The sequence below is a fragment of the Bos taurus genome, chromosome X (assembly GCF_002263795.3).
Source record: "Bos taurus isolate L1 Dominette 01449 registration number 42190680 breed Hereford chromosome X, ARS-UCD2.0, whole genome shotgun sequence".
Lineage (NCBI taxonomy): Eukaryota > Metazoa > Chordata > Mammalia > Artiodactyla > Bovidae > Bos > Bos taurus.
The window spans coordinates 30,704,116-30,729,875 of record NC_037357.1 but is presented as its reverse complement, the minus strand read 5'-3'; the positions used below and the strand labels follow the sequence as shown (position 1 = coordinate 30,729,875).

Here is a 25,760-nt window from a genome sequence, read left to right as displayed (position 1 = left end):
CTTCAGTCGTGTCTGACTCTGTGCGACCCCATAGACGGCAGCCCACCAGGCTCCCCCATCCCTGGGATTCTCCAGGCAAGAACACTGGAGTGGGTTGCCATTTCCTTCTCCAATGCATGAAAGTGAAAAGTCAAAGTGAAGTCACTCAGTCGTGTCCGACCCTCAGCGACCCCATGGACTGAAGCCTTCCAGGCTCCTCCATCCATGGGATTTTCCAGGCAAGAGTACTGGAGTGGGGTGCCATTGCCTTCTCCAATGACCTAGCTGCATGCTCACTAAGACAATGTAATCTGGATCCAGGTCTCTGATGAATAACAGTTGATCACCTTCTCCAAGATAAAAGTAGTCAGACAATGTGAGAGAAAGAGCTACAGGTTGTAAGTGTTTAAAAATACAAACTGTCTCACTGTAATGAAATCATTCCCCCTTGGTTATGTCTCGCAATCTTCACCATTTTTCTCTCCTATCCTCCATCCTTCCCCCTTTCCAGCTGCTCATCCTGTAAGATTTCTTTTCCATTTATCCATAGTCATCTCCTCTGAAAGAGACTGAAGTCAATTCTATCTGAAGTTCTGCTAGCTATCTCAAAAATTTTCAAAGATGTGAATACATATCTTTACAATAAAAACAGAGTTGTATAGTCCGCTTTTTTTCACTCTACACATGAACATTTGCTCGTGTCATTAAATGTTTCCTTATTCTTAAAGGTTTAATAAGGGAAATTCTGGCAAAAGTAAAGATGAGCTGATGCAGATCCATACCTTATGCTAAAAATATCTAGAAATGCTGGATAAACTGTAATATAAAACAAATTTAAATACATAGCCTAGCTTGAAAGGAAATATCCAGGGGTTATGAGAGAAGAAAGAAATCCAAGTCAGAACTAGGGTGACTGTTTCATGTTTAGCATGGAAAATTCTGCATCCAGGGAAATCCCTCAGTCCTGGGCAACCTGCAGTGGCATACTTGCCCAGAGCAGTAAGAAGCTGACAAATATTGGATATCTGTAGACATACCAGGACTGATAATGACTCTAGGGGCTAGATCCAACACTCATTAGTCCCAGCGATTTGTAGATTTTCTCAGATTGTCTATGTAAATGATATTTGTATGCAAATAACAGTTGTTGTCTTTTAGCCATTACAAATCATGTTTCTATTATCTGATTCTTTGACTAGACTGTCTAGTATTATGTTAAATAGCAGCTGTGATACAGGGCTTCATAGCCTTTTTCTTGACCTCAACGGGACTGCTTCTAGAATCTCTCCATTAAATATGTTTAGTTTACTTTTAAAAGGTTAGCGGAGCTCCCTGCTATTCCTAGCTTGCTAAGATTTTTTAAAATCATAAATGAGTGTTGATATTTCTCAACTGGTTTTCTTCACGTTTTCAGAAAATTGTATCATTTTTAACCTTCAGCCCGTTGTGATTCTATTCCTCTGCATTCCAGCACTGAAACATACTTGCACTTCTGGAACAAAGCCTACTTAATACATTATTGGATTCAGTATACACACACACACACACTTGTGGGATTTTTGTATCCATGTCCTTAAGTTAAATTGGCCTCTGATGTTCTTTTCTTGCACGCTCTTCTTCTGGCTGTGTTATCTACAACACACTAGCTTCATAAAAGTGATGGACAGCTTTTTCTGTTATTCTACTTTCTGAAACAAAATGTGTAAGATTGGAGGTCTCTGTTCTGTTTGTAAGAGTCACCTAAGAATTTGGGGTCAGATCTGGGGGGCAATGAAGGAAAAATAAAGAGTGCAACTAGAAGCCTTTGGCCTAACCACTCTGGCATCTGTAGGCCTAGCCATCTCCCACATTTCCCTTCATATACTGACTCTGCCTGGGGGCCTTTAACAGGTTTTTAGTTGTTTGATGTTGAGTTCCATTAACCTCCTTATCACTTTTTTAGCAGACAGGTGTGAAGGTGGTGGAGGAATCCATATACAACTTGGTTTGCCATGTCACAACTATTCCCCAAGGTGTGCATGGATATGCAACCTGTGTGATCACGTAAGGCCCAGCTCCTTGAACAGCCCTGTACTTGGTTTAATGTCCTGTTGTCACCATCTTAAAATTCTTAATAATTTTGAATATGGAGCCCTGTATTTTCATTTTGCACTAAGCCCCACACATTCTATAGCCAGTCCTACTATTCCTGGATACCTTCCCATTTGAGTATCACCTCCCTTTGCTCTGTCTTCTACCCTAAAGCAATAACCCATGCACAGCTATGTTTTCTTAGCAAGTCTCTGAGGTCTGGGGCAGGCAGCAAGTAACTTGGATGGTCCACGTTACAGCTTGGTCTAAGGCTCTAAATTCAGCCTAGCAATTCCATAGTAGGTATATCAGTTTCGCAGTCCTCCTAAGGGCAAGTTGTGAATCACTTAGGCCATAAATAGACAAAAAGTAGTCACAAAATGCCATAGCGAATAAAATAGGCCTTTATCACAGTAAAGAGAAGCCCTTCTTTTATGGAGAGCTCCAATTATCTGTGACAGTGACATTCAAGAAAGATTTTGTCCTCATTTTCCAAGTGACCTAACTTTACATCTATCCAGATTCTTTTTTTTTCCAAATAGTTGCACTACACAGCATGCAGGATCATAGTTCCCTGACCAGGGATCGAACCTGTGCCCCGTGGCACTGGCAGTATGGAGTCTTAACCACTGAACCACCAGGGAAGTCCCTCTATCCAGATTCTTTTACCAACATCTGGTTGGCCAATGATCCAGATATGAGATCTTTTGAGTGGTGATTTATAATTTAAAGTCTCAACGCCCATGGAGTTTGGGAGAATATCTATCACTTCTAATTTTAGAGCAGTCACCATGATCAGTTTAAGTTCAGGCTCTGCATCATAGTACTTATCACTTCACTAGTATCTTTCCATTTGGAATAGATATGGTAATAACTTAAGGGAAATGACTCTGTGACTGTTAAGGTTTGAATGCTAGTGACATATGTATGATCTACTCATCTGTCTCGTTGGGCTTGATCATCTGTGTCAGACCAGACTTTAGTACTGCTGACTACTACTGTTGTTGTTGGCACTGTTGTTGGGAGCCAGCACTCTGAACCACCTTATTTCCTTCCCACTCCTGTGAGGGTCCCTTTGGCTTTTAATCTTTGATAACAGCAACCTTCAATTGTTTCAGCTTTTCATCTTGGGTCCAGTATTTATTTGGCTGCCACTTATGTTCACATTCTTTCCTCTCATGTTACCCACTTCGTGGTAATCTCTGTCAGTAGACCCTGCAACTCAGCTTCTAATCTGTTAAACAGAGAAGAGTTGCAGATGTTCCTCTCTTTTGCTTTCAGGGTACTATTTGTTTCAGACTATGCTTATATTCTGCATAGACTGCAGCAGCTTTTGCTAAAATCTCAATTTTGTATTCTAAAGTATTTGTTTCCTTATGGAGTTGTCTTACTTATTTCTACCAAGAGAAATTTTTGGTTGTTCTTTTTCATTTAGTTTTCCCTGAATGCACTTCTTAAAATTTAGAGAAGCAGTATTAGATTCTTGGGCAACAGCTTTAAAAGCAACCATTTGTTTTACTGAACTGTTTTTCTTCCCTAAGAGTTCAGTTCACTTGAAAGTATCTGATCATCATAGCAAAACATCTTTTTTCCTAATCTAATCATTCAATAGGTATTTTATTTGTTGAGCACTTACTATGTGCCAGACACTGTTTGAGGCACTTGGGAAATATCACTGAACAAAACACATAAAAATCCCTCCCCTCAAAGAACTTATATTCTGGCACAGGAAGACAATAAGCACAAAAATTATTAAATTACATAATATGTTAACAGATGATAGATGCTAAGGAGAAAACAGAGCAGGGTACGGTCCCCACGGATCAGGAGGGCAGATGGAAATGTCCCTACATCCCCAGCCTTTATACTCAATGTTCCATCTACTCTTCTACCTTGAAAAAAATTATTCTACCCCATTCTGTTACCAATTGATCACTGCACTGTTGTTTCTGATTCCTTTCAGAAAGTTTTTCAACAAATAGTCTATACTCTTTCACTTTCTCACTTTCCAGTTACTCTGCAACTCAAAGTCATCTAGTTTCTGCTCCTACCTCTTCCCTGAAACCGCTATTGCCAAAGTCACCAATGACTTCCATGTTATCAAATCCAGTGGAAATGAATCTGAACTTTGATACTCTTGAGTACTTCTTCCTTGAAACATGCCATCCTGCTGAATTTCATTATATTGTTCTCTCCTACCTATCCTCCTACTCTTCAGTTTCCACTGATAGCCACACTACTTCTGACCATCCTATAAATCCCAAGGAAACCAGAATTGAAAGAGACACATGTACTCCAATGTTCACTGCAGCACTATTTACAACAGCTAGGACATGGAGGCAACCTATATGTCCATTGGCAGATGAACAGATAAGGAAGTTGTAGTACATATACACAATGGAATATTACTCAGCTATAAATAGAACACATTTGAGTCAGTTCTAATGAGGCGGATGAACTTAGAGCCTATTATACAGAATGCAGTCAGTCAGAAAGAGAAAGACAAATACTGTATACATGTGTGCTAAGTCACTTCAGTCGTGTCCGACTCTGTGATCCCATGGACTGTAGCTCACCAAGATCTTCTGTCCATGGAATTTTCGAGACATGAATATTAGAGTAGGTTGCTATTTTCTTCTTCACAAATACTGTGTATCAACACACACACACATACACACACACATATATATATGGAATTTAGTAAGGTAGTAATGATGATCCTACATGCGGGGCAGCAAAGGAGACACAGATATAAAGAAGAGACTTTTGGACTCAGTGGGAAAAGGCGAGGGTGGGATAAATTTTGAGAGTATAGCATTGAAACATATACATTACCATATATAAAACAGATGACCAGTGCCAGTTCAATGCATGAAGCAGGGCACCCAAAGCCGGTGCTCTGAGACAAGCCAGAGGGATAGGGTGGGGGGGAAAGTGGGAGAGGGGTTCAGGATGGGGGGGACACAAGTATACCTATGGCCGATTCATGTTGAGGTATGGCAAAAACTGTCACAATATTGTAATTATCCTCCAATTAAAATAACTAATTTTTAAAAAATGCTTGGGATGCTTGCAGTGTTCCTCTGGATTCTATTCCAGTCCCCTTTTCCCCCCTTATTCCTTCTATTTAGAATCAATCATTCATTGTGATTTCAATTATCATCTATATATTGATGACTCTCAACTTTTATATGCAGCCAGATCTTTCTCCTGTGCTCCAGAACCTAGTCATATCTACTTGGATGGCCCACAGACACACCCGTGGCTGATTCATGTCAATGTATGGCAAAAACCACCACAATATTGTAAATTAGTCTCCAATTAAAATAAATAAATTTTTAAATAAGAGCTCATTCAAAATGACCCATCTTCCCCTGCCAAACCTGCCCTTCTCATTGGTCCAGCTCAGCACCACTATCTTTCCAGTTGGCCCATCACTGAGAAACCTGAAATTCATACTCTCCTTTCAGCATGCTAACTCTTGCCGCACATACATTAATCACCAAGTCCTATTGATGCTACACACTTAACAGCTCTCAAATCTACCTCTATCCACAAGTGCCACCACCCCAGCCCAGGACACACTTTCTCATCCACATTAATACAACAGCCTCATAACTGGTTCCCTTGACCCCAATATTGTTCACTGCCAATTATCCACACAATAGTCAGACTGACTTCTAAGGATTAGATCTAACCATACCATTCTTTTGCTTGAAATCCATCATTGTTTCCTTCTGTCCACAGGATAAAACCCAACCCTTTAATGTGGGTTATAAGTTCTTCTGATTTAATATCTAAGTCAAAGTTGCTGCCACCCTAAACTGTTTGCAGTGCTTCAAACAGTCCATGAAATTTGGCCTTCATATCTGAAACATTCCTGCCACTACAGTGACTGCATGGCAAACCCTGTTCAGCCCTCTTATCTTTCATTTTATATCTCTTTCTAAAGTCTGGGCTAGTTCCCCTGCCATCTACTTCCATAAAACTTGGTACTCCTGTTACCACAGCCCTGTCATTACTTTATGTGGCTTCCTCCCCAGCTGGATGGTGAGCTCCACGAAGGAAAGGTTAAGTCTATCTTGCTCATGACTATGTCCCAAGTACATACCCTAGCAGGGGCTAAAGCAATGTTTGTTGAATGAATGAGCAACAAGCCCAGGTAAACTTGAGCCCTAGACATTTCAAAGAGGAAAGTAAATCATAAAAAAGCATCAGTTTCTTAAAAAGTCAATTTTACATATGTCACAGGATGTAACTGTTTCTTTAAAAAGTAAAAAAAAAAAAATATATATAGTAACAGTGTTCAGCTCTGGGTGGTGGATTATGGTTGATTTTTCCTTCTTTCTTCTACATAACCTTTTTACCAAGTTCTCTGTAATGAGTGTGTCTTACTTTCAGGGTGGAAAAAACGCTATAAATTATAAACTACAAAGAACACTAATATAAAATACTTTTACCTCTTTTCCTCAAAACAAAGTGTCATATAGAGTGAAATTTGATCACTTTTTTTTTTCATCACTTTGCTTGAAGGTGAATAACAGCGTGATATCTCTGCCTTATTTAACACCAACAGAAGTATATATGTTGATAACATAACCCAAGTTGCAAAAATCCATCACTGTCCAGGACCTGAAATGCAAGCAGTACTTTTCATATGCTTTTTTTTAATTCTATAGAAGCTACTTTTAATAAGAATTCGGATTATGGTTTGATGCACAAAACTAAACTACAACTTTATTTTATATTTGAAAATAAGCACAACAAAAGTTTTTATCCTTCTAAAACGTTCCAGCAGATTTAGATGACTGGGACAGTCTCCTCTTCTCTGAAAGGTACGCGTTCTTCTCACTGGGAAAATAATGCTACAGGAGAAAAAGTAAAGCAGAGTTAAAACAACTTCAGAACTAGTATACGTACATCATACTTTGTTATACAAGGAACTGATTGCAACAAAGTTCTCAAACTATATACTGAATGCTACAATTAGTTTATTTTCAGTTTGCCAATGTATCATCTTATTACAGTGAGGCATACAGACAAAATATTGATATACTACAACAAATATCATTACAATGACAATTTCTGAATAACAAAGGTAAATCTCATGCCCTGAAGAACTGCCCATGGAAATCAAGTTTTGTTAGTCTACTTATAATTTCATATGTATGTGCATATATATATGCATGTGTGTACTGCATTAAAGTTATACATGGTAATATATAGGTATGTGTAATAATATACATGTATTACTATTATCATATATACTTATGTATTACCTTATATAAATAATATATCAATTACATACACATATATAATATCTTGTATAAGGATTTTATTTTGTTTTTTCTGATATAAGTCACTTTTCTTATTCATATAGTCCAAATCTCTATTTTGCAGTTTAATCAACTGAGCAAAGGTTAAGGGACTTACCCAAGCTCCCATTGTAAATAACAGGAAAACTAGGACTAAAGCCAGAATCTCCTGACACTCAGTTTAATGGTCTAGTATTCCACTCTTGCCCTTACCCATAAGTGAGGCTAGAAATTAACACCTTACATTTGAGTAATGCGCTGCAATTTTCAAAGCATTTTCACATATGTTATATTGCTGCAGGTACACACACACACACACACACATACACACACAGTATCTCAGCTAATCAAGGACCTGAAAGGTTACTTGCCATTGGAAACACTAGTTAATGTCCTGAGTCCCCTGACTCGCAATCCAGTCCTCTACTCCTTGAAGGACACTCCTTTTCCCACAAATCATTTTATTCTCACTTGGTCCCTCACAATTAATTTGGGATGAGGGAATCCAGGCCAAGGCTCAGGGATCTGTAAGCCTACACAAGTGAAGTGAGGCCCAGGGAGTCCCTGGTGTTTCATTCTGAGATCCCCTCTCTGAACCTTTTCTAATACTACATTGTGTACCTTTGGGGAGCAGGAAGCTGAAACTAGGATTAGCTAGGATCTAGGACTGGAAGAGTTGACTCATTGGAAAAGACTCTGATGCTGGGAGGGATTGGGGGCAGGAGGAGAAGGGGACAACAGAGGATGAGATGGCTAGATGACATCACTGACTCGATGGACATGAGTCTTGGTGAACTCCGGGAGTTGGTGATGGACAGGGAGGCCTGGCGTGCTGTGATTAATGGGGTCGCAAAGAGTCGGACACAACTGAGCGACTGATCTGACGACTGGATATGTCATGTAGTCAACACAACATGGAGGACCATGGCCACTATTATACTTAGCAAGGGTGTCTATTATGGAGCTTCAGAATTAGGGCAGGCAGATTCTATTTCTTTGTTTCCCTGAAGGGCTGAACTACATATACCAAATAGTATGGTACCCAAACAACCTAGCACATTTCTTGTCCACCTTCTTTCCATCCAAATGGTAATAATGACATTATTTCAGAAGCTGATACTCCTGTGGTCCAAACATTTGCAGGATAAAAAAATAAGCATCAACTGAACCAAGATGAGGATAACAATCAAATATCAAATACTTCAACTTTAAATCCTTGTCATTACCTGTAGTCTCCTGGTCCTTTTCATCACCATATCCTTCCTCATCCACTGCTGTTTCCAACATTTCAGTATCCCTCTTTGGTTTCTTTCTGTGTTTCTTCAAACGCTTTAAAGTTCTGTTGAATCTTCTTCGTAAAAGACCAGCCCATCTACTGTAATATTAAAAGTTCAAAGTGAAACTTTATTTCTCAAGACTGATAAAATAATAAATAAAGGAAAAGGTTATTTGGTAACATAACCCTTTACTGTGAGGAGACATCCCACGTCCAAGGGCAGAGAAGCCACAGTAAGACAGAAGGAGGGGCAAAATTGGGACCCAGAGACCCCAAAGAGACTGAGACAGAAATGTGTTGAGTGTCTACTGAGGAGGTACGGGTCAGCAGTGGACTGCTGCAGCAACAGGGGCTCTGGGTGCAGTAGACCTGGGTATGGCATAAGCACTCTAGGAAGAAGTCGCCATTAACCCAATCATAGAGCCGCCAGAACTTACACAGGACTGGGGAAACAGACTCTTGGAGGGCACAAATAGAACCTTGTATGCACCAGGACCTAGGAGCAAGGAGCAGTGACCCCACAAGAGACTGACCCAGACTTGCCTGTGAGTGTCCAGGACTCTCTGGCAGAGGTGTGGGTGGGCGGTGGCCTGCTGCAGTGGTGGGGGCACTGAGTGTAGCAGTGTCTGAATGGGACCTTTAGAAGGAGGTCGCCATTAACTTCATTACCTCCACCATAGTTTGGCCTCAGGTCAAATAATAGGGAGGGAACATAACACTACTCATCAACAGAAAATTGGATTAAAGATTTATTGAACATGGCCCTGCCCATCAGAACAAGATCCAATTTTCCCCTCAGTCAGTCTCTCCCATCATGAAGCTTCCAGAAGCCTCTTATCCTTCTCCATTAGAGGGAAGACAGAATGAAAACCACAATCACAGAAAACTAACAAATCTAAGCACATGGACCACAGCCTTGTCTAACTCAGTGAAACTATGGGCATTGCTGTGTAGGGCCACCCAAGACAGACAGGTCATGGTGGAGATTTCTGACAAAATGCAGTCCACTGGAGAAGGGAAAGGCAAACCACTTCAGTAATGTTGCCTTAAGAACCCCATGAACAGTATGAAAAGGCAAAAAGATAGGACACTGAAAGATGAACTCCCCAGGTCAGTAGGTGCCTAATATGCTACTGGAGATCAGTGGAGAAATAATCCCAGAAACAATGAAGAGATAGAGCCAAAGCAAAAACAACACCCAGTTGTGAATATGACTGGTGATAGAAGCAAGGTCTGATGCTGTAAAGAGCAATACTGCATAGGAACCTGGAATATTAGGTCCATGGATCAAGGCAAATTGGAACTGGTCAAACAGGAAATGGCAAGAATGAACGTTGACATTTTAGGAATCGGCAAACTAAAATGGACTGGAATGGGAGAATTTGACTCAGATGACCATTATATCTACTACTGTGGGCAAGAATCCCTTAGGAGAAATGGAGTAGCCATCATAGTCAACAGAAGAGTCCAAAATGCAGTACTCGGATGCAATCTCAAAAATGACAAAATGATCTCTGTTCGTTTCCAAGGCAAACCATTAAGTATCACAGTAATCCAAGTCTATGACCTGACCAGTAATGCTGAAGAAGCTAAACGATTCTATGAAGACCTACAAGACCTTTTAGAATCAACACCCCAAAATGATGTCATTTTCATTATAAGGGACTGGAATGCAAACGTAGGAAGTTAAGAGACACCTGGAGTAACAGGCAAATTTGGCCTTGGAGTACAGAATGAAGCAGGGCTAAGGCTGATAAGAGTTTGGCCAAGAGAACACACTGGTCATAGCAAATACCCTCTTCCAAAACCACAAGAGAAAACTTTACATGTGGACATCACCAGATGGCCAACACCAAAATGAGATTGATTATATTCTTTGTAGACAAAGATGGAGAAACTCTATACAGTCCACAAAAACAAGACCAGGAGCTGACTGTGGCTTAGATCGTGAACTTGTTATTGCCAAATTCAGACTTAAACTGAATAAAGTCAGGAAAATCACTAGACCATTAAGCTATGACCTAAATAAATCCCTTACGATTATACAGTGGAAGTGGGAAATAATACTTAAGGGACTAGATCTGACAGACAGAGTGCCTGATGAACTATGGACGGAGGTTTGTGACACTGTATAGGGGACAGGGATCAAGACCATCCACAAGAAAAAAAAATGCGAAAAAGCAAAATGGCTCTTTGAGGAGGCCTTACAAATCACTGTAAAAAGAAGAGAAGGGAAAAACAAAGGAGAAAAGGAAATATATACCCATTTGAATGCAGAGTTCCAAAGAAGAGCAAGGAGATATAAGAAAGCCTTCCACAGCAATCTGTGTAAAGAAATAGAGGAAAACAATAGAATGGGAAAGACTAGAGATCTCTTCAAGGAAATCAGAGATACCAACGGAACATTTCATACAAAGATGGGCTCGATAAAGGACAGAAATGGTATGGACCTAACAGAAGCAGAACATATTAAGAAGAGGTGGCAAGAATACACAGAAGAACTGTACAAAAAAGATCTTCATGACCCAGATAATCATGATGGTGTGATCACTCACCTAGAGCCAGACATCCTGGAATGTGAAGTCAAGTGGGCCTTAGGAAGCATAACTATGAACAAAGCTAGTGGAGGTGATGGAATTCCAGTTGAGCTATTTCAAATCCTAAAAGATGTTGCTGTGAAAGTGCTGCACCCAATATGCCAGCACATTTGAAAAACTCAGCAGTGACCACAGGACTGGAAAAGGTCAGTTTTCATTCCAATCCCAAAGAAAGGCAATGTCAAAGAATGCTCAAACTACTGCACAATTGCACTCATCTCACATGCTAGTCAAGTAATGGTCAAAATTCTCCAAGCCAGGCTTCAACATGTGAACTGTCAACTTCCAGATGTTCAAGCTGGATTTAAAAAAGGCAGAGGAACCAGAGATCAAACTGCCAACATCCGTTGGATCACTGAAAAAGCAAGAGAGTTCCAGAAAAACATTTACTTCTGCTTTATTGACTATGCCAAAGCCTTTGACTGTGTGGATCACGATAAACTGTGGAAAATTCTGAAAAGAGATGGAACTACGAGCCACCTGCCCTGCCTCTTGAGAAATCTGTATGTAGAACTGAACATGAAATAGCAGACTGGTTCCAAATCGGGAAAGGAGTACATCAAGGCTGTATATTGTCACCCTGCTTATTTAACTTATATGCCAGAGTAAATCATGAGAAACGCTAGGCTGGATGAAGCACAAGCTGGAATCAAGATTGCCGGGAGAAATATCAATAACATCAGATACACAGATGACACCACTCATATGGCAGAAAGTGAAGAAGAACTAAAGAGCCTCTTGATGAAGGAGAAAAAGGAGAGTGAAAAAGTTGGCTTAAAGCTCAAAATTCAGAAAACTAAGATCATGGCATCTGGTCCCATCACTTCATAGCAAATAGATGGGGAAACAGTGGAGACAGTGACAGACTTTATTTTGGGGGGCTCCCAAATCACTGCAGATGGTGACTGCAACCATGAAAATAAAAGACGCTTGCTCCTTGGAAGAAAAGTTATGACCAATCTAGATAGCATATTAAAGAGCTGAGACATTACTTTGCCAACAAAGGTCTGTCTAGTTATGGTTTTTCCAGTAGTCATGTATGGATGTGAGAGTTGGATTATATAGAAAGCTGAAGAATTGATGTTTTTGAACTGTGGTGTTGGAGAAGACTCTTGAGAGTCCCTTGGACAGCAAGGAGATCCAACAAGTCCATCCTAAAGGAAATGAGTCCTGAGTGTTCATTGGAAGGACTGATGTTGAAGCTGAAACTCCAATACTTTGGCCACCTGATGCTAAGAACTGACTCATTTGAAAAGACCCTGATGCTGGGAAGGTTTGAAGGTGGGAAGAGAAGGGGACGACAAAGGATGAGATGGTGGGATGGCATCACCGACTCAATGGACATGAGTTTGAGTAAACTCTGGGAGTTGGTGATGGACAGAGAGGCCTGGCGTGCTGCAATCCATGGGGTCACAAAGAGTCGGACATGACTGAGTGACTGACCTGAACCGCACCTTTTTTATGGAGTGTGACTTTCTATCTTGGATACTTTTATATATTTTTATTAGACTATGTGCCCCTTGAAAGCACACACCATGATCTGATTCACCTTTTTGCCCTTCATAACACCCAACAGAAGGCCTGGAATCAGTATCATCTTGAATGAATTTTAAGTTCTTTTTTTTCTCACTGACAGAATGAATTTTAAGTTCCTTTTTTTTTTCTCACTGACAAACTGTTTATTGAATTTTGAAGCAGTATGGGGTGTCTCTTATTGTATCTTAGAATCTCAGGATTCAGAGAGGTGGTAAAGTGGCATTGGTGAATTTGGGACTCTGGTCTCGAAGAAGTACCTGCCACTCTACCCCTGATTCCTCAATGGCTGCCAGGTGGATAACCCCTCCACTGGAACCATCCTGCTCCATGTCCAAAGTGAAAGCACTGGCAGTAAACTGCAGGCATTCTTCCTTGGTCATGCCTTCCCAGTAGGTAGCATTGACACAGCCAAAGAAATAGGAGCTCCTGGAGCCCCCAGTGGCAAAGGACTGTTGTACTATCATACTCCCCATAGGCACTGAGTACACCTGCCCCCTTCTTGGGGGTTCCAGCCAGCAGTGATGATTTCTGCCATCAGGTCTTCTTGGTATCAATAACACATTTCCTTAAAGAGGCTGGCTGCCGTGTATACCAGCAGAGGCTCATTCAGCTCAATGCTGTGGAAACCAAGCTGATTAAGTGACTCCATCAGCTACTGCCTGGGTATATCAGCTGCTGAGCCTGAGTGGCAGCAGAAAATACAGTCATGAATAGGGGTCAGAAAACACAGTCACAAATAGGGGTCAGCTTGTCAGTCACTCGATTGGTGATGTACAACCCAGTGGTTGATCTGGAGTCGGTTCCTAGAACCACGCCCTCAGCAAATTGCATGGCCATGACAGTGGTCCCTGTGGAAACTTCCCTGTTTTCCCAGTCGGAGGCAATGGCCTCAGGCCCCCAGGATGGTGCCAGCCCAGCTCCCCAGCAGCCACTAAGGTGGTCACCATCTTCCTCTTCCAGTATTGCCCAAATTTTAAGTTATTGAATGATATAATGAGATGAAATAATGCTGTTTTAGGGAGATAAGCCTGGCTGGATGTAACAGGGTGAATTAGAAGGAGAGTAGATGAGGAATTCATGTATACATCCAAATTAGCTTGGCAAGCATCCTTACTCACTCCCTCCATGTGAAAGGCACAGCCATACTCTTCAATTGAAGTACCAGGAAAGTTCTCCAGGACCTAACTCTTAGCCATCTTCTAAACTCCACTTGCAGCCCCATTCCAGTTATTGTCTCTCTTGTATAAATTCTTTGGATTGGATGCATCATCTCAATGTTCTCCTCAGTTTCCAATTCTGCATTTGCATTTGAATGCCAGCTAGCCTCCTGTTACAGACTGAATGTTTGTGTCCCTAAAATTCATGTTGAAGCCCTAGCTGCCAGTATGGTTGGATTTGAAGACAGTACCTCTAGGGAATACTTAAGGCTCAATCAGGTCATAAAGGTGGGGTGCTGATCAGTAAAATTAATTTCAGTATAAAAATAATAAATTTTTGTTTTACTAAAAATCAGAATGCCTGCTCATCTTACTCTCACACACATCATAGAAAGGCCATGTGAGCACACAAAGAGAAGGTGGCCATCTGCAAGCCAGGAGAGCCCTCACCAGAAACCAAATCAGCTGGCATCTTGATCACTGACTTCTAGCCTACAGAACCATGAGAAAATAAATGCCTATTGTTTAAGCCAACTGTGGTATTTTGCTACAGCAGCACTGGAAGACTAATACATTTTGCCCTTCTTTTGCACCTCAGGAAACCACTTGCTCATTAGGACAGCAGGTGACAAGAGGACTACACCTGGACTAAGCTGTGACTATAAAATATGAGAAGAGGTGAATCCCCAATTCACCCCAAAGGAAACCAAAAAAAAAAAAAAAATGACAGGGAGTCTGAAAGAATAGAATTACATATTAAAGATAAAGGAAATAGTCACAGATGATTCCAAGGATTCTAGCATGAGAGACTAAAGAAATCACTGAGAGAAATGAACAGGTGTCAAGGGGATATGATTTGGGAGAAAAAGAAGTCTAGTTTTGCACACATTGCATTAAATGCAGTTAAAAATACAAAATAGGTGGAGGTGATTTCAGGATGTATGAGTCATTTATCCAGAGAAACCAAGAACACTATGTTCAGAAAGGACTTCAGAAATTAACTCAATTTTCTACTCTAATATTATGAGAAAATCAACATCAAAAGAAGTTAAGCTCACTATAAAACTGGTAGTAAAGGCAGAACTAGAACAAAGATCTTTTAAAATACTCTTTCTGCTACATACTTGTAATATTTTCTGATAGATGAGAATAAGGCTTTGGGAGACAACCACAGTTGGGAAAACAAAGAAAACCAAACTGAGGTGGATAAGAATGGGAAGGGGAACAATGAAATCCAAGGAAGGAAACTTTCAAAAAGGGAGCAGTCAACAGTGTACTTATGTGATAAAAATGTCAAGTCAGATGGAAATTCAGAAAAGGTCACTGAATTTTGCAATGAGGTTATTAGTTACTTGGCAACAAATCCTTCCTTTTAATAGTACCTAATATCCCAGAATTTTCTAAAATGCTGCCCTTGGAGTCCTTGCAATAGGAACACCTTGGACATATAATCCACATATAATGAGGTTCTCTTATTATTTCAGTAACTAAATTACCTTGAATGGGGTCCAATAAGAACTGGTGTTATGTGAATTTCAAGTCTATAGTGACTCATGTTCAAGAAGGGTTCCAGTTGCTCACATTCTCATCTGATCGTATTTTATCAAAGTTCTTAGAGCCCAGCAATACTTTTATAGACTCTATTTTCTTTCTTTGAATTCATATGTCTATAATCCTAGGAACTTCAAACCTTTCAGCAGTTGGCTAATTACTGCATAAACCTTTTCAAAATAACATTACTAATTATATTGTACAGTATAATGAGACAAACAAACATGGGGTTTTGAAAATGTAAATGCTCATTTTTAAAATTCAATGGGTCATGATTTTTAGGCAATTTTTGGCATATTTATTCCCAATTCTTTACCTCCCATTCTATGAAAGTAAGTGGTAATAAGACTGTCTACATAATGAAAACCACATTATAATACAGAGAATCACTCAGCAGGATTTGTCTAAATGTAGAAATTTTCAGTAGCAGCCATCTGGCAAGCAGCAACATTGAAAGAGTATGGGGGATGTGCTATTTACATCATCTGTGTATCAGATGATCTAGAATCTTAAAAAACACGGTTTTATTAGTTGAAAGAAACATAGTCTTGTCATTTTCACACTGAGTTCTGAATTTTCTTAATTTGAGGTTACAAATTCAATCTGATAGGAAGAAAAAGAACATGAAAATACATTTCATCTGATTTGAACAGGCACTGCATTACAGTGTTTGAATCTTTCCCCTTGCCAAAGCTATGTATACACTCAAGTATCATATCCCTATATAATACACAGATGTTTAACTGGCATATAAATATAGATTAAACTTTATATAAAAACAGGTAAATATTAGAAGCTAAATTCGCACTTTAAACTACTGTTCTTGGCACTCTACAACTGTAACAGGAATAATTCAGCCACTCTCCTCTCTCACTCTAGAGCCCCCACCTGCTTTCTTTTGTCCCAATCCACCTGATATTTTTGCTTTTCATCTCTATGTAAGTCTTAAGTCTACCAGTGACACTTAAACCTAATGAGGTTTCTGATCCCTATTAATGAGAATAAAAATAGATTTTACATAACCTTGAGGACATAATGAATTTCAAAATGCATCTTATATACGTTAATAAGGATATCAATAGCAAATTCTTAGAAAGCTTTTCACTAATATTCTCTGCTCCCTATTGTATATGTGAACCAGTTCAAACTAGCTTCTCTGTTTACATTTGAACTCAAGTAGAAGTAAACTACACACACAAAATAAGTAAACTACAGATTCAGTTATAGATTATAAAAGGGACAAAGTTCAGCCACTCTTGCTAAGAAATGACAGGCATTTAAGGGGTCTATATTATTAAGGAGACTACATCTCAATGTAATGAATTCTGTGGGAGAGCCCCCTTTCCACCTAACCCAAATGTTGTTCTCCCTTCAGAAATTTAGCTCAAATATCATCTCCATCATGGAGCCCACCTGCTCTCTACCATTCAACCTGATTCCCAATGCCTCAGAACTTTTACAAGTCACTGTCACCACTAATTTTAACCCTTAATTATATTCCACCTTATATTGTTCTTAGTATGTCATGCTTGGGATTTATTTTAAGGTATATTTAAGTTCCTCAAAATGAAAATCCATCTCTTAAGACATTTCTGTATCCTAATATCTAGCATAAGTAGTGACTGAATATGGTCAATTGCAGAAAGCCTGAATTAGGCATTAAAAATGAAATGCATTTGTCTTTGGAAAGTGACTATCTTCTTTATATAAGCTGCTTTCATTTCTCCCCTCTCCTCATATTATTTCTCATTTTTCATCCCTCCAACTCTTGCAGGTTGTTAGCTCCTTAGGTTGGGGATTCCCTGGTGGCCCAGATGGTAAAGAATCTGCTTGCAATGCAGGAGACCTAGGTTCAATCCCTGGGTTGGGAAGATACCCTGGAGGAGAGCATGGAAATGCACTCCAGTATTCTTGCCTGGAAAGTCTCCATGGACAGAAGAGCCTGGCCAGCTACAGTCCATGGGGTCATAAAGAGTTAAGACATGACTGAGCTACTAAGTACAACATAGCTCTCCTTAGGTTGCTGGTGGTTGTTTAGTTGCTAAGTCATGTCTGACTCTTTGAGACCCCATGGACTGTATCCTGCCAGGCTTCTCTGTCCATGGGATTCTCCAGGCAAGAATACTGGACTGGGTAGCCATTCCCTTTTCTGGGGGGAATCTTCTTTGAGATGGAAAACAGAAAGTGAGTTAATGGGATAGCTCTAAAAAGATACCTTGCCCCTCTAAAGGAGGATTTAGCAGACTTTGGCCTTCATTTAAACTCCTTGTTTGGTATCAAGGATAGGATCTTTAGTCTAACACAATGATTGCCCTTGACTATAAAATGAGCTTACCAGGAAAAGCTGCCAATGCCCCATCCACCCTCAGCCATCCATTGTTCCTGAAACTTCAGCTAAGCAGCAAGCTGAAACTGACACCTGCTCTGAGGCTGCAACGAACAGCTCAGGACGACTGAAGGTACCTACTACTATTACACAAAATAGTAAAATAAGTAAGGAAATAAATAAATCATAGTAAACCAAAGTTTATGGTGTTCAATATATACATACTATTCACATTGTTTAAGTCTCTCAAGCAGTTTGTTTATTATGTAAAACGAAGAAAATATATTCCTATCAAGGGATAATCCTCTGGAATTCATTTTAGAGAAAAATCCAGTGTACTTTAACATCCCCATACCTTGTCAGAGGAACACTAGGAGGGACCATAACAGAGGTATTATACAAGGCAGAATATATCAGACACTCTAAATTGCTTGGCAAAATGCTAGGTCTGATGCTGTAAGAGCAATATTGCATAGGAACCTGGAATGTTAGGTCCATGAATCAAGGCAAATTGGAACTGGTCAAACAGGAAATGGCAAGAGTAAACGTTGACATCTTAGGAATCAGCGAACTACAATGGACTGGAATGGGTGAATTTAACTCAGATGACCATTATATCTACTACCGTGGGCAAGAATACCTCAGGGAAAATGGAATAGTCATCACAGTCAACAAAAGAGTCCAAAACGCAGTACTTGGATGCAATCTCAAAAACGACAGAATGATCTCTGTTCATTTCCAAGGCAAACCACTCAATATCACGGTAATCCAAGTCTATCTCCCGACCAGTAATGCTGAAGAAGCTGAATTTGAACGGTTCTATGAAGACCTACAAGACCTTTAGAACTAACACCCAAAAAAGATGTAATTTTCATTATAGGGGACTGGAATGCAAAAGTAGGAAGTCAAGAAACACCTGGAGTAACAGGCAAATTTGGCCTTGGAGAATAAAGCAGAATAAAGCAGGGCTAAGGCTTATAGAGTTTTGCCAAGAGAATGCACTGGTCATAGCAAACACCCTCTTCCAACAACACAAGAGAAGACTCTACACATGGACATCACCAGATGGTCAACAGCGAAATCAGACTGATTATGTTCTTTGCAGCCAAAGATGGAAAAGCTCTATACAGTCTGCAAAAACAAGACTGGGAGCTGACTGTGGCTTAGATCATGAACTCCTTATTGCCAAATTCAGACTTAAATTGAAGAAAGTCAAGAAAATCACTAGACCATTCAGGTATGACCTAAATTAATCCCTTACGATTATACAGTGGAAGTGGAAAATAATACTTAAGGGACTAGATCTGACAGAGTGCCTGATGAACTATGGACGTAGGTTTGTGACATTAGACAGGAGACAGGGATCAAGACCATCCACAAGAAAAAGAAATGCAAAAAAGCAAAATGGCTCACTGAGGAGGCCTTAAAAATCACTGTGAAAAGAAGAGAAGGGGAAAACAAAGGAGACAAGGAAAGATATACCCATTTGAATGCAGATTTCCAAAGAAGAGCAAGTAGAGATAAGAAAGCCATCCTCAGTGATCTGTGCAAAGAAATAGAGGAAAACAACAGAATGGGAAAGACTAGAGATCTCTTCAAGAAAATTAAGAGATACCAAGGGAACATTTCATGCAAAGATGGGATCAATAAAGGACAGAAATGGTATGGACCTAACAGAAGCAGAACATATTAAGAAGAGGTGGCAAGAATACACAGAAAAACTATACAAAAAAGATCTTCACAAATCAGATAATCATGATGGTGTGATCACTCACCTAGAGCCAGACATCCTGGAATGCAAAGTCAAGTGGGCCTTAGGAAGCATCATTATGAACAAAGCTAGTGGAGGTGATGGAATTCCAGTTGAGCTATTTCAAATCCTAAGAGATGTTGCTGTCAAAGTGCAGCACGCAATAAGCCAGCAAATTTGGAAAACTCAGCAGTGGCCACAGGACTGGAAAAGGTCAGTTTGCATTCCAATCCCAAAGAAAGGCAATGCCAAAGAACGCTCAAACTACTGCACAACTGCACTCATCTCACACGCTAGTAAAGCAGTGCTCAAAATTCTCCAAGCCAGGCTTCAGCAATACATGAACCGTGAACTTCCAGATGTTCAAGCTGGTTTTAGAAAAGGCAGAGGAACCAGAGATCAAATTGTCAGCATCTGCTGAATCATTGAAAAAGCAAGAGAGTTCCAGAAAAACAACTACTTCTGTTTCATTGATTATGCCAAAGCCTTTGACTGTGTGGATCACAATAAACTGTGGAAAATTCTGAAAGACATGGGAATATCAGACCTCCTGACCTGCCTCCAGAGAAATCTGTATGTAGGTCAGGAAGCAACGGTTAGAACTGGACATGGAACAACAGACTGGTTCCAAATAGGAAAAGGAGTACGTCAAGGCTGTATATTGTCACCCTGTTTATTTAACTTACATGCAGAGTACATCATGAGAAATGCTGGGCTGGATGAAGCACAAGCTGGAATCAAGATTGCCGGGAAAAATATCAATAACCTCAGATATGCAGATGACACCACCCTTATGGCAGAAAGTGAAGAAAAACTAAAGAGCCTCTTGATGAAAGAGAAAGAGGAGAGTGAAAATGTTGCCTTAAAGCTCAATATTCAGAAAACAAAGATCATGGCATCCGGTCCCATCACTTCATGGCAAATAGATGGGGAAACAGTGGAAACAGTGATAGACTATTTTTTGGGGCTCCCAAATCACTGCAGATGGTGACTACAGCCATGAAAATAAAAGACTCTTACTCCTTGGAAGACAAGTTATACCCAACCTAGACAGTATATTAAGGAGCAGAGACATCACTTTGCCAACAAAGCTATGTCTAGCAAGGCTATAGTTTTTCCAGTAGTCATGTATGGATATGAGAGTTGGACCATAAAGAAAGCTGAGCACCGAAGAACTGATGCTTTTGAACTGTGGTGTTGGAGAAGACTTTTGAGAGTCCCTTGGACTGCAAGGAGATCCAAGCAGTCCATCCTAAAGGAGATCAGTCCTGAGTGTTCATTGGAAGGACTGGTATTGAAGCTGAAGCTCCAATACTTTGGCCACCTGATGCGAAGAACTGACTCACTTGAAAAGACCCTTATGTTGGAACAGATTCAAGGCAGGAGAAGAGGGGGACAACAGAGGATGGGATGGTTGGATATCATCATCGACTCAACGGACATGAGTTTGAGTAAACTCTGGGAGTTGGTGATGGACAGGGAGGCCTGTTGTACTGTAGTCCATGGGTTTGCGAAGAGTCAGACACAACTGACTGACTGAACTGAACTGAACTGAACTGAATCCTAGCCACCTATTTCTAAGAAATAATATTTCAGTTTTATTCATGGGTTTTCTTTTACATGAACACAAGCTTTGAAGGGAAGATGTAAGGATCAAAAATTCTACTCCTATTCCCATTCAGCTGTGAAAAGAAACAAAAGAAATAAACCTAGGAATAGAGATAACTCACTCAGTATAAGACACTAAGTAAAAACTGAGAAAAGAATTGACAGTCATGCAAACTGGAAAAGCTGAAAGAAAGGCTGTGATCCAACAGTGTCTTCAAATTCGTCTGAGAAAGTTATGAAAGCATGAGAACGTTTAAATCAATATAGAACTGCCTTCCAGGCTAGCCATCTCCATCCACCATATTCCTTTATTTGTTCAAGTACTCATTTATTCAACAAAAATATATTAAGCATCCACTGTATCTGAGGCACTTTGCTTTAAATTGAAAATACAATGAAGAAGATGACAGGTTCACCAGACTCAAGAAAAAGGTACAGAAAAGAAAAAAGACAGAATCTTTTTTTTTAAGACAGAATCTTTATGCAAAATAAGATAACATGTATAGTCTAAATCTTCCAGTGAAATCTAACTCAAATAAAAACATAAAAGATGCTTAATCTTCAACAGGCACTTTATCAGAAAATGTAATAGGTACTTGTTCTCAGGGTTGTGCTAGTGCCAACCCTGTACTTGCACAAACCTGACAGTGAGTGCCTCACTCACTCCATCTTAGTCCTGGCCCTGCTCTCTACCTCTACACACATTCTGTCTCAGTAGGCGAGAAGCTATTTAAAAAAAAAAAAAAAAACTTAACAAGCATCATGCCAACAGCCCAATGGGATTTTGATAAGAAATCTGATACAAATTGGTTTGAAGTCAGATCAAGGTTTTCCAACCCAATAGTAGATGACCATCTATTAGATGGAGAGTAGCGCTTCTGGGAATCCTTCTGATTTGCAGTTAACCACCTCTACTCCACATACCCTCAGCTCACTGATTTATTTTTCCTTTCAGTTGGGATTTTGTTTTGTTTGATGAGGGAATGTACAAACTAGGACATGCAAGAGGATGTCTTAAATGGGTGGAAAAATAAAAATAGCATGCATGAAGAAATATTCTGGTAACTTAACTTTTTCCCAAGCTACCTTCTGTTAAGCAAAAGGGACCAAAACGTAATCCCTGTACTTTTGAAGCTATGAATGAATGTGTCTACACAGGAATGCTCAAGTATACGCAGCACTTGGCAAATAAAAGTTGTTTGCCTACCTCTTCCAGCAAAAAGAGCAGCAATACATGGGCAGACATCCCAGGAAGACCATGCTCATCGCACCAAACCCAAACATCCGGAACATCTGCGTAGGCTCTGGTGGTTTAATTATATCCTGTTACTTTTATGACTTAAGCAAGAGAAGCAAATCTGAGCTCTTTCATAAAGTCTTTATTAAAAAAAAACTATTAGTTAATAAAGTAAAATAAGGAGATATTCTTATATGGCAGGTAAATATCATTGGTACTCTATAAGCAGCAGGAGTTTATGAAATGTTCTAGAAATACAACTAAAGGTTCAGTTTGTGTGTTCTCTCCAATGGACATGATTTAGCAACTGAACAACAACCCCAAAGGAAGCCTTAACAAAACAATCCTGTTTTTGTTAATATACTAGATTATTACTATTCAGACTATATATATTTCTTCCTGTGACGTAAGCATGTTTTTTCCTTGGCCATATGTTATACATTCTAGAATACTCAGGGAGTGAATCAATCTATGAATAGCTAACTTGAGAAAGGAATGGTTTCTTAAATGTTTACTTCTAAGTATAAAACATTATATTAAATGAAAAATCAAGAATTTGCAGGTGATTAAGTATATTTTTTCTTATATTCATTGGGAAATGTATTCTAATATGACTGGGGGATTGTAAGTCATGGTTCAATTTTTCCCTCTACAAGAATCAAATGTTTCTTAACACATAATATAAAGACTACATAAATGAATGAATTATAACACCATATGACATTGTTAAAACTGTAATACTATATTCACGATCGAGTTTAGGTTTCCATCATTAATACTAGATGCTCAATAATTGAATGCGGAGAAGGCAATGGGAACCCACTCCAGTACTCTTGCCTGGAAAATCCCATGGGCGGAGGAGCCTGGTAGGCTGCAGTCCATGGGGTCACACAGAGTCGGACATGACTGAAGCAACTTAGCAGCAGCAACAACTGAATGGGGCCTATACTAACCTAAGACACTGTTTTGCATGCATCCTTTTAGTACCATTTGTTAGTGCTTAATCATATAAATCAAATATGTCCATAAAGGGACCAACTGGTAGGATGTCCCCACTATCCAAACGAAGGAGTAAAAGCAGATGGTCTGGTGCTCAAAACATTGTAAAGAAAAAAAATTCTTAAGAGAAGAACCTAATTCAAAAACAAAATAACAAAGAAAGAAACTGATAAACAGACTGAACAAGAAACATTCAATTTACTGTTACATACTGAGATGCTGAAGAAAAAGATAAATGAGAAGAATTCTACTCAGGAAGAGAAGGTGGGAAGAGAAACTAAGCTAAGAAATATATTTATATATATATAAGACTGGTATTATCTCCCAGGCACATTGATGGTTACATCTCGTAGAGCCTGGGATCTATGGGAGAAGATAGTGACTAAAACAAACTCAAACTGCAACAGTTAGGACTTCCCTGGTGGTCCAGTGATTAAGGGGCTTCCCCGCTGGATCAGCAGTAAAGAATCCACCTGTAAGGCAGGAGATGCAGAAGATGCGAGTTGGATCCTGGGTAGGGAAGATCCCTGGAGGAGGAAATGGATACCCACTCCAATATTCTTGCGGGGAAAATCCCATGGACAGAGGATCCTGGTGGGCTACAGTCCATAGGATCGCAAAAGGTCAGATACAACTGACTCAGCAACTGAGCATGCAGGCACCAGTGGTTAAGACTCCATGCTTCCAATGCAGAGCATGCGGATTTGATCCCTGGTCGGGAACTAAGATCCCACGTGCCACTTAGCCAAAAAATTATAATAAAAACAACAACAAAAACCCACCATAGTCACACCTAAGGACTATGCAGAAACAGCTCATGTATAGAGGTCTCCAGGCCTTTCTACAGATGGTAGTATTGCTCTAGGGCTGGGAGCCTCCTTTAAGGGTTAAGCTAAGAGATCCAACTGTAAACATATGCCATTGTGACCTGTTTATTCAATTTTAAAAAACAGGAATATAATAAATGTAAAAGGATTAACTTACTGTCTCTCAGAGGGGCAAAACAGCTAACCGTAGCGGTCTCGATTGAAGAGTAACAGCATTTGTATTTCAAACATTCATCCTTGTTAAGATCTTGCCCCTGCTTGCAAGGCGTTAGCACCTGACCCTCCACTGGAACGCATGCTTTTAGAAACAAAATGCAAGAAAGAGATTTCAGCATGGTTAATAAGCACTTCCCCTAAATTAAATAATTACACAAGACAAAACCAAGGAAAAAACAAACAAGCTTGTACATTTAAAGAAAAGATTGAATGACATATACAAATAGTAATGAATGCTGAAAAAATAATTACTTAACACCACATTTCCAATTCTAGATGAACTCCAGAAAAATATAAATTGTTAACAGATCATTGGTAAGGTAGTTTTAAAATGACTTTAAACTTAAGTTGAGCAGTAGTGATACAAATATAACACAGAACAGAAGGTGTTAAATAGCTAGAACAGGCCAAATGCCTTTAAAACTAACACCTTGTTAAAAGAATACTACAGATACCCTCTTACTCAATGTTACTAAGCTACAGAAATGTACTGAATTCATCAATGAAAATGAATGTAAGTAAAATTCACACCATTCACTGCTAGAAAATACAGTAATATTATTGGCATCGACCTAGTTTCTGTCAACACTTAATCATATTGGCACTGCAATATGTTTTAAGATTCTTCCTTTTGGCCTTAAGTTACAACTCTAATTCTGAATAGGCAATAATTTATGGCATGAATACCAAGATTCATGCAACTACAATAAGTTCATACATAACTGAATCTGTAAAATTCACAAGCTCAAATAGCTGATTTTTTTAAAACACCTTGCTTTATATGAGAAACAAATGACAACTAAATAGACAGATATCAGATTTTTATTCAAAAAGAAAACCTCTACAGTATGGCTTAAGGTCAGCATAGAATCAATCTCCAATATTATCAACAACTACAGACTTAGAAAAGTAGTTAAGTGATGTTTTACAATCACTCTAAAGCACTTCAACATCAGCAAAAAACAACATAATGGTTATATTATTACCTCCTGGTATATTCTTATTATATTCTGCTTCTTTAAAGATTGACAATTCCTGAAGCTCAGGTAAAAATAATAACAGCTACCATTCATTAGTCATCTATTTGGGCCAAGTATCTTGCTTTACACATATTATTTCTAATCTTCACAAGAAACTCTCAAAATTGGTTTTACAATCTCCAGTTTTAAAATTAAGAAATAAAGGATCAGAGTAACTTGTGCAAGGTCACAAATTTAATACATTACTGGTTGGCCTGGATACTCATTTCCCAAACATTTTAGACATGTGAGAGATTAGCCTACTTTGTTGTTATACTCTAAACAAGTTGTTCCTCA

The 25,760-nt window shown here is 39.4% G+C and overlaps 1 protein-coding gene and 1 pseudogene across 1 annotated transcript in view; both read right to left on the bottom strand.

Annotated features, from left to right (window-relative positions):
- Nucleotides 1-6,764: 6,764 nt before the first annotated feature.
- The window catches only part of FMR1NB (FMR1 neighbor), a 39,521-nt gene continuing 20,525 nt past the window's right edge, over nucleotides 6,765-25,760 (bottom strand). The window contains 4 exon segments of the mRNA NM_001102262.2: nucleotides 6,765-6,914; nucleotides 8,591-8,739; nucleotides 22,373-22,469; nucleotides 24,386-24,526. Coding sequence (NP_001095732.1) covers nucleotides 6,898-6,914; nucleotides 8,591-8,739; nucleotides 22,373-22,469; nucleotides 24,386-24,526 — 404 coding nt within the window. The 3' untranslated portion in view covers nucleotides 6,765-6,897.
- LOC100335894 (proteasome subunit beta type-6-like) lies at nucleotides 12,221-14,021 on the bottom strand (annotated as a pseudogene).